The sequence below is a fragment of the Perca fluviatilis genome, chromosome 3 (genome assembly GCF_010015445.1).
Source record: "Perca fluviatilis chromosome 3, GENO_Pfluv_1.0, whole genome shotgun sequence".
Taxonomy (NCBI): Eukaryota; Metazoa; Chordata; class Actinopteri; order Perciformes; family Percidae; genus Perca; species Perca fluviatilis.
The window spans coordinates 21,510,755-21,527,247 of NC_053114.1; the positions used below are offsets into that span (position 1 = coordinate 21,510,755).

General features: G+C 41.9%; 1 protein-coding gene across 4 annotated transcripts in view; it reads right to left on the minus strand.

Annotated features, from left to right (window-relative positions):
- rasa3 (RAS p21 protein activator 3) overlaps nt 1–16,493 on the minus strand; it is a 60,575-nt gene that overhangs the window by 26,073 nt on the left and 18,009 nt on the right. For all 4 annotated transcript variants that reach the window (XM_039794543.1, XM_039794541.1, XM_039794542.1 and 1 more), the window contains exons 2-4: nt 7,824–7,941; nt 3,852–3,955; nt 2,573–2,667 (exon numbers count right to left, since the gene is read on the minus strand). In XM_039794543.1, the coding sequence (XP_039650477.1) occupies nt 2,573–2,667; nt 3,852–3,955; nt 7,824–7,900 (276 nt within the window). In that variant the 5' untranslated portion in view covers nt 7,901–7,941. The remainder of the gene's footprint in view (nt 1–2,572; nt 2,668–3,851; nt 3,956–7,823; nt 7,942–16,493) is intronic.

Sequence of the window (16,493 nt, forward strand, 5' to 3'; positions counted from 1 at the left end):
TGTGCTGGGTGTGTGCGTGCATGTGTGTGCGTTTAACCAATGCGTGTGGGTGAGTTAGACTGCTGAATACTGAATAGTAGAAATCGTGCACGTCTTAAGTAAGCATGTAGGACAAGTGAAGAAAAATGCAACAGCTCCAAACTAGATTACAAGATTTCAGGAGTCACAGATGAATGGCAGCAAAAATTTAACACAAATAAAGCTTTTTTAACACCAAACTTCAATTATTCATATATGTGCAAAGTTACATTTACTTTTTAGCTTGTTTACAACTTGCTAAGAATACCCTAACTGGCAGCTGTAAATCAGAAAAAGCTACTAAATTCACTTTTAAATGCTTCCATGAATTGTGCAGACTTCCCTCTACTTGCTACACGGTCACAAGACAGCAAACTGGAAATGTATCCGCTTTTCCCAGTGATTAACACACTTCAGCATTTGAGTTGTTCTTAATGTTTGGACTAACGTTTGGATGTGCACTTAATTTACATAGACAGAGATGTCAGTGGTAACAAAGTAGAATGATTGAGATCAAAAGTGAACATTTCAGTCAGGAATGTCTCAACATTCCCCAAAAATAATGAATGATTTGCTTGTTTTTACCTCCATCACACAAGAACCATGAACATATTCCTGTAACATTCAGTGATATCCTGTAGGGGTGGGGGAAAAAAATCCATACAGCATAGTATCGCGATATTTTCCGTGGCAATACTGTATCGATACACAGACGCAAGTATCAATCTTTTATTATACATGTGTTGGTCAGTTTGTCTGCTTGACAATCCCATTTTGCAGCAATAAAATTGAAGTGAGATGAACAAACAGAGAAATTGTTGACAAAGTTTCCTTTTGGGGACGTAATTTGAAATTGGGAAACATTTGAAGTTGGAAATAAGGTAATAAATTGCACTATATCGCATAATATTGCAATATCTTTAAAATGGCAATAATATGGTATCGTGACATAAGTATCGTGATGATATGGTATCGTGAGGCCTCTGGTGATTCCCACTCCTAATATCCTGTTATTATTCTCAACAGCAAATCTCTTGCGCCGGACGCAAATCTAAAATGGGTTGGTCTGAAGTAGCTAGGTGTGGTTTGGGCGTAATGTGCAATAAACCAATCAGAGCGTCATCTCACATTCCCTTTAAGAGCAGGCGCGCTTGTTCCATGGCGGATTGCTATTATGACGGCGGATTTGCCTGGCGCACGCCAGAGGGAGCTGTCCGAGATGCGGCAAAGTAATAAATGCCCGTCTTGGCCGGGTGGGGATGTTGCTGCTCCTCTCGGGCGCATCTCTCAAGTCTGGAGAGGATTGCTGCAGCCATGGAGCGTGGGCCTCCAAACGCACCACCTGCTCCTGTTGTGCCCCATCCTCCTCCCCCCACTCCATCTCCGTCCACTCGCTCCACCAGGAGCATAACGCGCATTGCCACTCCCGGACCAGATTCCGCCGGAGTGTCCAATCCCGCCGTAGTTCAACATCACGTCTCTTTAAGTCCTCTAATATTTCCTCATTTATGTCATCAACACATCCATGATTCATGGAAATGTTGTGTAGTGGCCGGGTTAGCTCAGTTGGTAGAGCAGGCGCACAGAAAAGCCAGTCGAAATGATCAGTCTCCCCGTGTTGGTCCAAAAAGTGCCACTGAACACCAAAAAGACGAGATGAGACGTAATACATGTCTATAACAGCAGGCGGCGCTAATCTGTATTGTTGCCCAGGAAATGAAAACCGGCAGCTGATTGGACGAACGCGTCACATGGGTTTGTTTTCTCCAGAAATTCAAAGCCAGACTGTCATGGCGGCCGTTCAGAATACGATCTCATATTGTCCTAAAATAGTTCACTGATACGTGTTTCTGAGAAAATTTTAAGCGAGAAATAGGCCATGCAGTTCCTCAATCTGTCTTCATTTCAGCTCAACAAAGATTTTCGTCAGATTTTGAGAAACTCTAGTCACCTCATTCCGCTCCCCATTTCCGGGTGAGTCCCGAATGCCCTGCCGGCGACTGAACATGTCAGGTCGGCCAAAATGAACGCCGACAGCCCCCCAGACGGACAACGGCAAAAATTGTGCTGTATTATGACAGTAACTACCGTAAAAGCCTTAGTAGGCAAAGAGACAACCTAAGAGGCTTTATGCAACACTCCTAAATGGTCCCCTTAGCTTAGGGAAATATTTTGCATAAGGACAAACTTAAGGTAGTTTATGCATCCGGGGACTTGCTCTCTCTGCCACTCATTCCACCACTGAGAAAACTATTAAGAATGTACAGTAGTCTTGCTTTAAATGTTGTCTAAACACAAGTAGTTGTACAAAAAGCATCAAAGATCAAGGAACAAGTGAAGAAGACAACTAATCGGAGCCAGCATTCAACGCCCGCACATTTTTACCAAAAAGTATCCAGCCCTATAAGTGTCATGTGGTTTCTGTAGAGAAGCTGAGAAACAAAACAACTCAAGGATCCATGAGAGAATAAGAAAAAATGATCAAGAGAGAGTGCTTTGTGTGTGGTTTGTGTGTGGTTTGTGTGTGTGTGTGTGTGTTTTTCTCTGTACTGACCTGCACTTCTGAGTCAGCGCTGACAGGTTGTAGCTGGAACCAGGTGTCTTTGCCGTGATATTTCTGCAGGTCCTCTTTCTTCACTGCAACCTTGCCTACACACACACACACACATTATAACACAAAGAAAAATGAGCTCAAGTTCCTAAAAATGATCTACGTGTTCAGATGCAGGCTTCAACAAACACTCGACAAACTCCCACACACCTGCTCACATGCTGTCAATCCACACGTCACATCTCTTTTAAATGCATGTAGGCACCTCCTGGTGCAGAAATACTCACAAAGTGTACCGTCAGTGGCCTGAATATGACCCTGTCATTTCTACCCTGAAAGTAACAAGCTACTTTTCGGTTTCCAACACCCACCACACCCACCCACCCACCAGCCCACCCACACACACACACACACACACACACACACACACACACACACACACACACACACACACACACACACACACACACACACACACACACACACAAAAAAAAAAAAAAAAAAAAAAAACACACACACACACACACACACACACACACACACAGGAGCTGTTGATGATACAAAACACACCCTAAAAAAAGATTTTTCAGTTTGTGGCTGGTGGTCACACACACACACACACACACACACACACGCACGCACACACACGCAATGGATACAAATCCACCAATATGCACACTGACACACCCAATGATAAAAACATCAAAAACACAAAAACATCCGCCCTCACACAAACAGACACACACCTTTTTCGTGCTAACAGTGTAACTATAAGAGACCTTAAAGGAATAATTAGACAATTTGTGAAAGATGATTATTGGTTTCCTTTATGAAAATTAGATGAGAAGATTGATACCAATCATGTCTGTTTAAAAGTTACGTCAATATATAACAAAGAAAAGAAGCAAATTCTTACATTTAAGAAACTGGAGCAACAATTTTTCTTGATAAAAGACTCAAACAAATTCAGAATTATTAAAATTGTTGCCTTTTTTCTGTCGATCATGTTATTTATTTACTTGTTTGTTTTTATTGTTTGAAATTATAAGGTTCAAGCTGAAAATTTAAATTCAACCTGTGGTATCCACATATGATCTTTGACCGTTAATTTAAACTTGAGTTTAGAGTGATTGTTGTTTTAAAAGCACTCTGCGGTTACAGTATACATCTGAAAAGAAAGTTGATGTATAAAAAAGTAGCATGAAGAAAATCTTGATTCATTTTCCAAGCTGCGATGGAGTTTGAGCGGAGTTTACAACAGATGGAGCAGCAGTTTACTCACCGATACTGGAGTCCCTCCTGAAGACGTCCCTGTCGAAGATGTAGAAGGAGAGATGTCTGAAGCTACGTGGGATCTCGCAGTAAAAGTCCTCCCCGTAGAACGGACTGGAGGTGAGAGGAGACACAAGATGAACTGTGATTAGAGACTCATCTCATCGAGCATGTTTTACCCCAAACACAAATGTAGTTTTAGACATTTAGTGGTTGAAAGATGAGAAGAAGGCATGAGGGAAAAAGGAGGATTGGGAAAACCTCCTGTAAATCTCCCGTAGAAATAAAGTGAAAAAGGCAGGTCTAAAATAAAAAATAGATCATTATTTGTGCCCAAACATAATTGATTTTGTCCCCTGGGCAGACATAAAATAAGATCACATGCATTTACATCTTGCCATGAGGCATAATGACTACAGCTTGTTTGCCTACAAAAATTCTCTCTGCCTCACCTAAACAACGACCATAGATCAATTACAGCAATGAGAATCTCGTGAGCTGAGCCCTCAGGGCTGCTACTAACAATTACTGACTTCTTCTGTAACTTTGCAGGCATGAAGACACAGAGGGGTGGGTGGGTGTTCAGGCAGGCAGAGGCATGACTGCATTTATAAACAATCCTACAAATACAGGATGTCTAAAGTAATAATGTTGAAGATTGCCATTTAAATAAATGTCTGTTATTTGACAATCTATGCCGCATTAGTCTCGCATTGCCAGACCTTCCTTCACAGCGAAGCGGAGGAGGGTCTGGCTACTCCACGCAGCATTCCGGGATGGGAGAAAAACGTGCTCTGGTTTATTGGCATTTCTTTAAACCAATCACAATCGTCTTGGGCGGTGCTAAGCGCCGGACGGAGCCACGGTGCCTCTGCAAAACAGCCTCGGGAAGGAACTTGTTTTGGTGGAACGTGTGTATGTTCAAAAGTTCTTTTAGTCGTGCAACAGAAAACTCAGATTGGACAGATAGTCTAGCTAGCTGTCTGGATTTACCCTGCAGAGATCTGAAGAGCTGTTAACCATAGTCCTCAGAAACGACCGTGGTTTCAAATTCCAACACAAAGAAAGCGGAATGTAACAGACATCCGGCCGAAAAGAGGGACATCTTGCGGAATTTCCGTCGGCACCGGAGCAATCCCAGAAGTGGAACGTCATGGATATAGACTAATGCCACATTAACAACACAATGATAATAATAATAATAATAATAATAATAATAATAATAATAATAATAATAATAATAATACTTTTTATTTATATAGCGCTTTACATGGTACTCAGAGACACTTTACAGTAAAACCAGCACATATAGCATATATATTAAAAACAGATAAGCAATAAAACCAAGACATAAAACAAGTATGTTAAAAGCAATTAAAAACAATAAAGCCAGTAACTATCAGGTGAGAAATGTAATACTATTGTATGTGGAAGGCTAATCTGAAGAGGTGTGTTTTGATTAGTGTTTTGAATGTGTCCAGGTCAGTACAGTCACGGATGTGTATGGGTAGGGAGTTCCAGAGGGAGGGGGCTGCAATGGCAATGGGGGTGGATATGACCCTTGTCTTTGGTGTGGGAGACCTAGGTTCGATTCCCACTGCGATACATTAACCAATGTGTCCCTGGGCAGGACACTTAACCCCTAGTTGCTCTAGAGGCTCTGACATATATAGTAATTGTAAGACGCTTTGGATAAAAGCATCAGCTAAATGACATGTAATGTAATAATGCAATGGTGAAAGCTCTGTCGCCCCAGGTAGGTGGGGAGAGGAGGTTTGCGTCAGAGGGGCGGAGGTTATGGGGGGGGATTGTGGCGGTGGAGCAGGTCTGTGAGGTAGGGAGGAGCCTGGTTATGGAGGGCTTTGTGGGTGAGGACGAGGACTTTAAACTTTAAACTCCTCCTCACCCAGAAGAAAATGATGATTGAGTCTATGGCCCACTGATTAAAGCCCTTGCATTTGCAGTATTACGAGCTGGGTTTCTGTGGCGACATTCCTGAGAAAATCACAAACGACGAACAGTTAGGGCCCTATCTTGCACTCAGCGCAATTGCCTTTGTACACCGACGCATGTATCATTCCTATTTTGCACCCGACGCACAGCGGACTTTTCCCTCCACAGACGCACGTCGGTAAATTAGGGAATGAATTTGCGCTCCTGGGGGCGGTTCAGCGAAAAGCGGAGGCGTGTTCCGGTGCAAATGTTACTTGGTGCTATTCTGCAGTTTCAGAAAACAATTCCGCCACTGACCAGGAAAAACCTGGTCTAAAGTCAGTGGCGCTAGTCTAAAGTCAGTAGCGCGTTATTCAGATGCTATTTTAGGGACGCATGCTTGGCCATAATGTAGCGTGTGCACAACGCGCATACACTTCTCTCATCTAAATGGATGCAGCAGTTCCCATTTTTGCAAACCATACATAATTACAAAGGAAAATATTACTGAAAATGCGCTTCAGGTGTTTGGATAGGTCAGGAGGCACTTTACAGTACAGTCCTCAAAAGGTCGGAGCATTCTTTGTGGCGTTTCCATGAATCATGGATGTGTTGATGACATAAATGAGGAAATATCAGAGCACTTAAGGAGACGTGATGTTGAACTACGGCGGGATCTGGTCCGGGAGTAATGCGCGATGTGCTCCTGATGGAGCGGGTGGACGGAGATGGAGTGGGGGGAGGAGGAAGAGGCACAACAGGTGCAGGTGGTGTGTTTTGGAGGTCACGCTCCATGGCTGCAGCAATCCTCTCCAGACTTGAGGAGATGCGCCCGAGGGGCCGCAGCAACATCGCCCCCGGCCAAGACGGGCATTTATTACTTTGCCGCAACTCGCATCAGCAGCTCCCGCTGGCGTCGCCAGGCAAACGCCCGTCATAATAGCAATCCGCCATGGAACAAGCGCCCTGCTCTTAAAGGGAATGTGAGATGACGCTCTGATTGGTTTATTGCACGTTACGCCCAAACCACACCTAGCTACTTCAGACCAACCCATTTTAGATTTGCGTCAGGCGCAAGAGTCATTTATCCCGCCGGTAAAATAGCAACAGCGCCCGAGATCCGCCCACAAAGCTACTTGCGTTTTGCGTTTCTTTTCAGATCGTTAAAATAGGGCCCTTAGTGTTTTCCATCACCCAGTGGTGAGTCTGCCGGAGAGCTAATGCAACAGACTCGCTCTTCAACTTGTGTCTTAAGCAGCGTACTGTTCGGATCTCTGGGAAGTTAGAGCCAAAAACACACCTGCAATTACCGCTTATCACCATAGGATCCACCAAAAAGAACGAAACAGAGATCTTTGAGACTGTGATTTTAAATAAATGTAATTTATTTTGTAATTTTGTAAACTCTGTGTGCAGGAAGGATCGCACTTGTTTCCTGATCAGATGAAAAATGTGAACGTTCTGGGCTGTGAAATCAAAGCGGAAGGGAATCACAATCCATGATCTTTTAGTAATACTGCGATACAATGCGCAGTCTATATGCAGACAATATGCAGGCGTCTGACTGAAGAAGTTGATATATTCTTTATGTATTGTATATTAAATGTTAAAATTCCACTAGTTACACAGTCCATCATCCAATCATTTTCTCTTAAGCTTGGCTTGAAATACTGTATAAGATATTTCCACTACACAGAATTCTGCTGTGTTTGAAATAACACACCTTGATTGAGTTATTCTGTGGACCAACAATTTCAGAAATGTAAATAGAGAGACCAAGCTAGTAGAGAGAACATGTTTCATTGAAATACTAAAGTTCAATAGCATCAATTCTGTCAACATAATAGTTGTGAACTATCACATTGGCTCTAAACAAGTGAATTAAATCGTAAATCTTTCAATTCATAAAGGCAGGGAGTTACCGTATGTGAAAGAATGTGTTTACAAGTCTCAGCCTTGATTTAGACCACCGAGAAAGTGGTTGTAATTTGACTTTCATGATTGCACCTTTCTGTATATACAGACTGAAAGGATGACAAACTCAACATACCAAAGGGACTTCTCGATGATCTTGGTCCTGAAGACCTCTTCTTGGTCCAGGTTGACGGTGCAGTAGCAGTCCCTCATCCTGTTTGGCCCCGGGTATGGAGGGATGTTTTTTGCTTCTCCTGCACAAAGAAAAGGGAGTGTGAGCATTTTTTTTTTATTTAGGAACGCTGTTGTAAGCAATAGCAATGTGTTTAATCAAGCACACTGCTGTAAGTTAGTGATGACAGATAAATCGTATTTTCATCGCCATCGCGATATGAACATGCGCAATAAACACATCGCAAAAGGGTACCAACAACACAATGAATGAGAAAACTAATTTTATTTAGGGACGGGTACCAGATCCCAGTATTAAAAGCAGCCTCTCCCATGCTCTGTCGGGGCTGAGCTCCAAGCTGTCTGTATAAAGTCCAACTGTTTATCCTCGTTTGCCATGTATCTTAAAATTTAGCAAAATCTTGTAAACTTAGCTGCTGGCTGAGACAAACCAGCTCCTTCTCCCTCTACCGGCGGTACCTGCACATGGCTAATTGTTAAGTATGTCAATGATGTCATCGGACCTTGGCGGTGAAGGTGTGAGTACCTGATTTACCTCAGCAAAGGGAGGAGGACAGGATGAATGACTGATCCTGACTCAAGTTGGTGACAAATAAATCTCTTCTTTAGCTCATTCTTTTCTAAACTTCACTCAGTATCTTGATGTCAGGAATATTATTTATTGTATTGACATGTTAGATAGTTTCCATTGCGATAACAATGAGTTTATATCGTAACTTTGCTGCTGTAGACATTACTGTTGCTGCTCTACAAACAACATTTAGCCTAGTTATATTTAAAATATTGTATTCTAATTAGGGGCTGACATGGGAAATGTATAGCTAACATGCACACTTCAATATTTCTTTATTTATCACAAGTCATATCGTCATTGCAATACTGAACATTTTCCTCATATGGGCCTACAGTAAGTAATAACTTATTTAACAGTGAAAGCATGCAAAGTAAAAAAATAGTATTATGTAAGTTCACACCTGTTTTAGCTTTGAATAATATGAATAATCACATATAATGAGCGTAACTCTGTCAGGGTGACTACTTTTACACCGGAAGCACAAATATTAAGCCATGCTCTCACAAACAGACACATTAATAACAAATAACATTTGTTTGTTGTGTGTGTGACGTCTGCGTTGTCTGTGAATGAAAAACTCTGCGTGGGACATTTCCTGAATCGTGCTGAAGCTTAAACTGTTAATCAAACATGTGTGACAGATACAACACCCTTTCACAAGAATGTGGTCCAACCACCCACTGACAGACACACACACACCCACACACACACACACACACACACACACACACACACACACACACACACACACACACACACACACACACACACACACACACACACACACACACACACACACACACACACACACACACACACACACAGAGGTGGTGCTCCAGTCCCTCAGGAGCAATACATTCTCCTTTATAAAGCCATGGATCCATGTTAGTCAGTACTCTGTTCACTTCACCCTTAGGACCCATGGGACTCTGAGTCTAATGTTACACGTGTGCGAGTGCAACATTGTCATTGTTTGCTCCAATAACGCTCCATTATCTGCATAGGAGTCTGATGCTGTCTTTCAGCCGACATCTGGGGAGTTATTTTGGTCCTTAAAAGACCAACTTCTTCACAATGACAGTGTGTGGTTGGGTGCTGCAAACTGATCCTTAAAATGTTGATCATCTACAACAGTGGATCCCAACATTTTACTGTGAACCTGCAAAATCAAACAATGTCTACTGTCTAAATTGTTTAATTTGAAGAATTTTTGAGAGGCCTTAAAATATAAAGTGTCTAGCATTTCACAAGAAAAAAAAACATTATAACAAAGCTTAATTTAAAACAATAATGTCATCTTGTGAGCCCTTGTATTTATCTTGGGACACAATCCCCACTTTGGGAACTGCTGATGTAGCTTTCTCTTTTGCTCCTTTAAGGGTGTTAACGCCTAAAAATAAACCAATCAAAACAGCATTTCTACAGTCTGTTCAAAGAGAACACTTTCTGTTGCTGCACTAGGAAACAGTTTAAATATACTATGCAGTAGAAATCTTGAGCTACTTTATGGCAGAGCACAAAATGCTCTTGTACACAATGCAGTGTTTTTGACCCTGGAGGGGAAGAGGGGGGGAGAAAGAGAGAGAGAGAGAGAGAGAGAGAGAGAGAGAGAGAGAGAGTTGGCATTTGACACTAGATAACAGACTGTTAAACAGCTAAACAGATAGCTACCTTCAGATGAAATAAGTCATTTTTCCTCAATATATCTGCACATGAATGCAGCAGCCCAATTAGACATTTTGCTCAATTTCTCAACTCCAGCAAAAAGTAGTGATTTTTTTTCTGTCACCTCAAATAAATTCTATGAATGGGAAACAATACTCTTGCCATCCCTCCAGCTCTGACACCTCATGTTTAGAATTTCACAAGAATCAAATCTCATCGCAGAACCATTTTAAAACATGATAAGGAAGAGTTGGTGTTGCAACAGAATGAATAAGAGGAGGAGGAGGGACAGGGAGGTGAGTAATCCCATTTGTCATGAAACACTCACTAACATGCAATTACACTGTTTGGATAAAACCTGTGATTTATTTAAACAACGGTAGGCTTGTTCTGCAGCCATGAGACCAATCGGTTAAGCAAAAGTCCTGCAGTGAAATGTCACTATTTAAAGGATATGTCATCCTTTTAATTAAAAAACAGGATTTGTTGACGATAAGTAAAAAATGCCAGGCGTATCTTTTTAGCACTTCTACACAATGTGTCGTTGTTGCTAAAAAAAAAGTCTTTGTAAAATTGAAATCTGCAATCAAATTGACAAAGGAAAGTGACAAATGGTCAGTTACGAAAGAGAGCCTATTTGGTACATCTCAACCTTTGGTCCATAATACTACTCAAAGGAGAAATATAAAACCATGCTGAGACAAACAGAGGTGATTAAGTGTCTCTCTGTGGGGTTTGTAACACAACACAGTGTTATGACTGCGTCTCTGGGGCCTGATTCATTCTGTATGTGGTTCATTACACAACAATGCAAAATAACAAGATTCATTCACAAATTGCAAAGACACCTGAGCTGTAAAACAGGACACACGCTCCATTGCTTCGATTTGTTGTTACAGAACCCGACTCGGTCTGTGTTTATGTGTGAGAGCAGCGCGATGACGCAAGTCTCTCTTATCTCTGTCTTTATCCCTTTACTTCCCACTGTTATTCCATCTCCCTCCTGTGTTGTCTTCTCCTCCGATTCTCTCTAGTTTTTTCTCCCACATTTATTTTATCTCCCTCCTGTAATTCATTCATTCATTCATCTCTCCTGCTCCTGTTTTCCTGCTCTCATTCATGACCTGTGACTGGATTACAGCATCCAAGTCATCCTTTCTCAGCTCTTTGTGTGTGTGTGTGTGTTTAATGACTCAACTCACAGCGTAAAAAAAAATCTGTTAAAATCTGAGCTACTGCAGAGGGGAAAACTAGAGATGGTCCGATACCACTTTTTGCTTCCGTACGATTCGATACGAACTTGTATGGCCGTCAGATCCGATCGATACCAGCGTGTATATATTTCATTATGTTTTAACATCTGTATACTACTATCTCTGTATGGATGTGATATGATTTCTTTTTTGTTGTCGGTCTGGCTCAGGTTAAACTCTTTGTGAAACATGAACAAACGCAAAAAGGAATGCCCCAGAACTTTCTTTTATAGTTTTAATGAAAAAGAACATAAATAAACTACTTAACGTAGATTTTCTTTAGGGCTTCATAGCGGTATCGGATCGGTGCATAACCCAGTACTTCGAACCGATACCAGCGTTTTAGGCAGATCAACGATATGTATGATTTAGGGAAAACATACAAAGTTCTCTGCATAGGTGGACCAAGTGCAACATCTAAGAATTATGGCGTTTTTCCATTACGTGGTACCTGCTTGACTCGCCTCGAATCTACTCGCCTTTTTTGTTTTTCCATTATGAAAAAAAGTCCCTGGTACTAGCTAACAGGTACTTTTTTTTTAGTATCACCTCCGTCGTGGTTCCAAGCGAGTTGAGGCGATACCAAAAGGTGACGTGAAAACGTGCAGACTACGGATTGGTCGGCGAGAATCGTCACTAATCACTGCGTCACCACTGCTAGCGACAGACGGGGTTGTCCTGAACAAACAAGCTTCTTTGGAAACTAAATTTGTCTCCTGGCAGTGGCAACAAGATTTAAAAACAACAAACCTTCGACGTTCTGTGTGTGTGTGTGTGTGTCGCATTAGGTCACGGCAGTTTTCCTGCGGCGTCGCTATGACGACCAGCCACGCTCGCGTCACGCATGAGGTAGTACTAAATCTGCAATGGAAAATGGAGGACGGGGCACCGCGGCCGGGTCGAGTCGAGCCAAGCTGGTACTAGCAGTGGGTAAGCGCCATTACAGACAAACCGAGGTGATTGACCACAGATATATTGGTATCAGCGTATACGCTGACAGATACAGTAAGTAAAAAAAACCAAAAACACGCATACATGGGATTAAAACTGTATGGTAATTTCAAATTGTAATCCCATAAACTACTCGTTACTGAAAAAAAGTATTGTGTACTGGCCAATTCTGCTTCCAACTGCATTACAGTTCAATGACAACATCATTTTGACTAACAATGCAATCTGTAGTTATCTATATTTCATAAATCGGGAACTGTCTTTGCGTGTATCACACATGCGCAGGCACGTAAGGCTTGTATCGTGTGGACGCTCCGACAGTTTTGTTGTCATTACTTAGAATTCCTCATGGGGGGCGACAGAAACTACACACTATAGCTTTGTAATTACAGGAGCGCTTGGAGTGAAATGTCGATACTAGTTTAATAAACACATGATTGTTCTGTAAAGTACTTGTAGAGACAATATAATCTGCGAGTCGGGCTTCGGAGACGCTCCCGGTGTGGTATGGCGCGTAGTGGAGGACGGAAATAACAGGAACGCAGCACAGACGCGCCCGGTGGAAAATGGCTGCAAGATTTGATAGGTTGTGGAGATGGGTTTGGGAGAGGGAGGGTTTTTATTTTGTGTGGAGTGTTCAATGTTCTAAATAAATATCAAAATGTTCTATTTAAATAGGATAAATAGGTTTGGAATTATTTTTACAACTGAAATTAATTTGTTGTTATTACAGACGTAAAGTACTGGAAAAAAAGGGTACGGTTAGGCACCGGAACAGAATTTCAGGTACCAGTAAAAATGTGAACGGTACCCAACCCTACTCACCCAAGCCATATCTCTACGTGCTGTAGGCTAGACGAAAAAAAGGGGACACGTCGAATCGCACATGAGCTGCAGCCGAGGCCGCGACCGATTGAACTTATAGTTAGATAAAGTTGCGGAAAGAAAATACTGGGAACCAAGCAATCGGCCCTTTCTGAAAAGGCACGTGCACTAGTTAGGCTAAAAGATGCAAAACCACCAGTAACGTCCCATAAGCAGCATCAGCCCAGTCATTACCACAGCTACAGATGCAGAGTGACATTCTGCTGCTTCCTGTTAAGGGGAGAAGGAAGTGCTGGACAGTTGTCTTTTCGGATGAGTTGATAAGGAGCAGAGTTTGTCGGATTGAGCGAAGTTTACGACAATAGTAAGGGTGGAGTATACAAGTTTTGCATATGTGTGGGTTTTTTTTGCGATCAAATTTGTATTTTCCATATGTAAATAAACATGCAAAAGGGCAACATTTTTGTTTACGTGACGTGTGTGTGCTTATGTTCAATGAAGAGTGAGTCTGTTACAAAAGAAAGGATAAGCCTCTCAAGTAACCTGCCGTTCAACACATTAGATTAAAGACAACCAGAGTGTGTAATCCTCTGTCTCAGTATGTCGATCTTTCTCTATTACTTTCTTTTCATGCTGGACTATGTGTTGCCGTTTTCTCCTTATCGTCTGAACCCCCTTTGTTGCTTTTCATCAATGTACGGCCTGTGTCGCGTCATTGCTTTCGTTTTCCTTTTCAAAATTAGCTCTAACCTGATTTCACTTTCCTCTATTTCTGGTCGCTTCCCCTTTTTTTTTCTTCATCTCTCTCATTTACTTTCTCCAGAGGGGATGTGTTTTCTCTCTTCAAGATTCAAAATAAGAAGATAAAAGAAAAAGAAGAGAAAAAAAACTACAGCAGCTTTCTCTTTTCATCAACCATCACTGTAGCTGCCCTCGGAGAATATCTTGCCCTAGTATCTGAGCAAAAACACAGTGCAAAGACACTCTCGGCACTTGTGTGAGTGCTGTGGTGGTGTGCACGCAAAACATGGGGGCGTTGAGCAGCGCTGCAAAGAAATAATGATGACAGGAACACCCCAAAGAGGGCGAGAGTGAATGGGAGGCCATTGACACATTCAAAAAAAGGCTGACTCCCCGCGCCTCATTTCTGCAGAGGAAAGTGAAGAAAAGGAGGCTCAGACGGAAGAAATCGGGAAGCACAAGCGATTGAAGCAACGTAAATGGACGCAGTGAATGTGTAGCTTTGTTCCTCTTCCTCCTCTGTTGACTAGTTTCAGTCGGCAACACTCATGTGTACAGTTACAGACGCGGTGCTCCACTCGTTATTCTAATCTTCTCTGACATGAACACATTCAAGGATACACAGGCGTGAATGCTTTCAGTGGCTGTGTGCTTGACTAGCAGGCCTGGGAAATAGGCTTTAAGGAAGGGAAGAAGTGAGGGGGGTTGTTAGTGAGAAAAAAACAAGCAGTGGACTCAACCAAGGGTGAGAGAGGAGGAAGACTAGAGAGAGAGAGAGAGAGAGAGAAAGTGAGAGAGAGAGAGAGAGAGAGAGAGAGAGAGAGAGAAGTCAGTCAGTCAGATAGAAACTGGAAAACGGTTAGCTGTGGAGAAAGCTACAACAGGAAATGAGATGAGGAGAAAGGAATTTACACTGGATCCAAGATGTAGTTTAAAGCAGTGAACAACCCTGTGTGTGTGTGTGTGTGTGTGTGTGTGTGTGTGTGTGTGTGTGTGTGTGTGTGTGTGTGTGTGTGTGAGAGAGAGAGACACACACCGTGAGAATGGAAAGAAGGACTGAAACTTGTAAGAGGACAATTTATTATCCCACAGTCAATACTCAGTTCCTTTGATGGTCCTAAATAGAGACTCAAAACAAGAACCGAAACACAACTGTAAGTCTTTCTTTCTTCTTCTGAAAATGACAAAACATAAAAACACTACACACCCCCCCCCACACACACACACACACACATGCACACAAACAACCGTGTAGACTGGAAATGATCTTCTCTCACTCTGTCTCTTTACCTTACTGTAGATAATAACAGACAAAAAAAACACCAAAATGATCAGTTCTAGAATATGAAAATGCAAGTGTTTTTGTAAATGAAGTGCCATAATCCAAGGTGAGCACCCGTCAAGAGGTCCAACTCGGAGAATAAACATGACACCACTGAAATGAAAATAAGCAACACTGTCCGTGACCGACAGGCAGCCGCTTTGAACCCACTCTTGCTATTCTTGAAACCCACTATCAATGAAAACCTGTTAACCTCTAAAAGCCTAGTTTCACCCTTCAATTACCACTCCACCTCGAAGGTTTTAAAAGGTACAGCCCTCTGTGGTCAGCTTGCATGTCAGTTACAGAAACGTCAGATAGTGACAACGTTTCACAACTGCAGCAAACCACCAGTGCGGCATGATCTACTTCTTCACTGTCCAAATATGTTCCTGACAATCACAGTTTTGCCAAAAATAGCTTTAAAAAAGCCATTTCAGGGCTCTGAGGAGGGCAACACTGGGATAATGGTTGGTAATAAATAAAACTACAAACTTTTTATAGCCTACATGGGCTGAATGTTTGCTACAAAAGACAAGTTTGAATGGAGTATAACTATAAGTAGCTTAAAGGTCAGGTAAAAAAAAAAAAAAGATCCCACCCTGTTTGACAACATGACATATGTCACAGTTTACAATGAATCGGCTTGTTTTATATTTAATTGAAGCTACGTTTACATCTCTGATACTGAGCCATAAATCCAAGACCAAGACACAATCTTTTCTACACCACAACATTAAATAGTACTGATTATGTATGCATCATTTAGAAACATTTCTCCTAAATTTAGCCCGATATATTTAATGTCTTTAGAAAATGTGGGCTCTTGACTACAATTTATAATAATGTTTTCTGGGTTTGAACAAATCTGGTGAGTCAGTGCCTTAACTGTCAGTGTCATATACTTATTTTGCTCTTATTTAACAGCTGGTTTGGTTTATAAGCTGGTCACAGCAGTAGATCTACCTACTGCTGACTGTACCAACCTACACTTTTACATGCAATGCTGCTTGTCAGAAATTGTCCGCCAGCTGTGCTGAGCTTGTCGAGCAGCATGAGGAGGAACGGTGTGGAAAAAATGGGAGTTTACAGTTAAAGACTGGCTGTGCTGCACACCACAGTCTCTTTGATAAACCGGTGTTCAGTTACTGATCAAACTCGCTCTCCATTTAGTGTGTCCTAGAGCTAATGTTCAGACAGAGTTGTTTCGTCTCAATGAATAACTTAAGTAAAACTAAAATACACAAACATGCACACTAAAGGGCACGTGCAGGAAAGAAAATG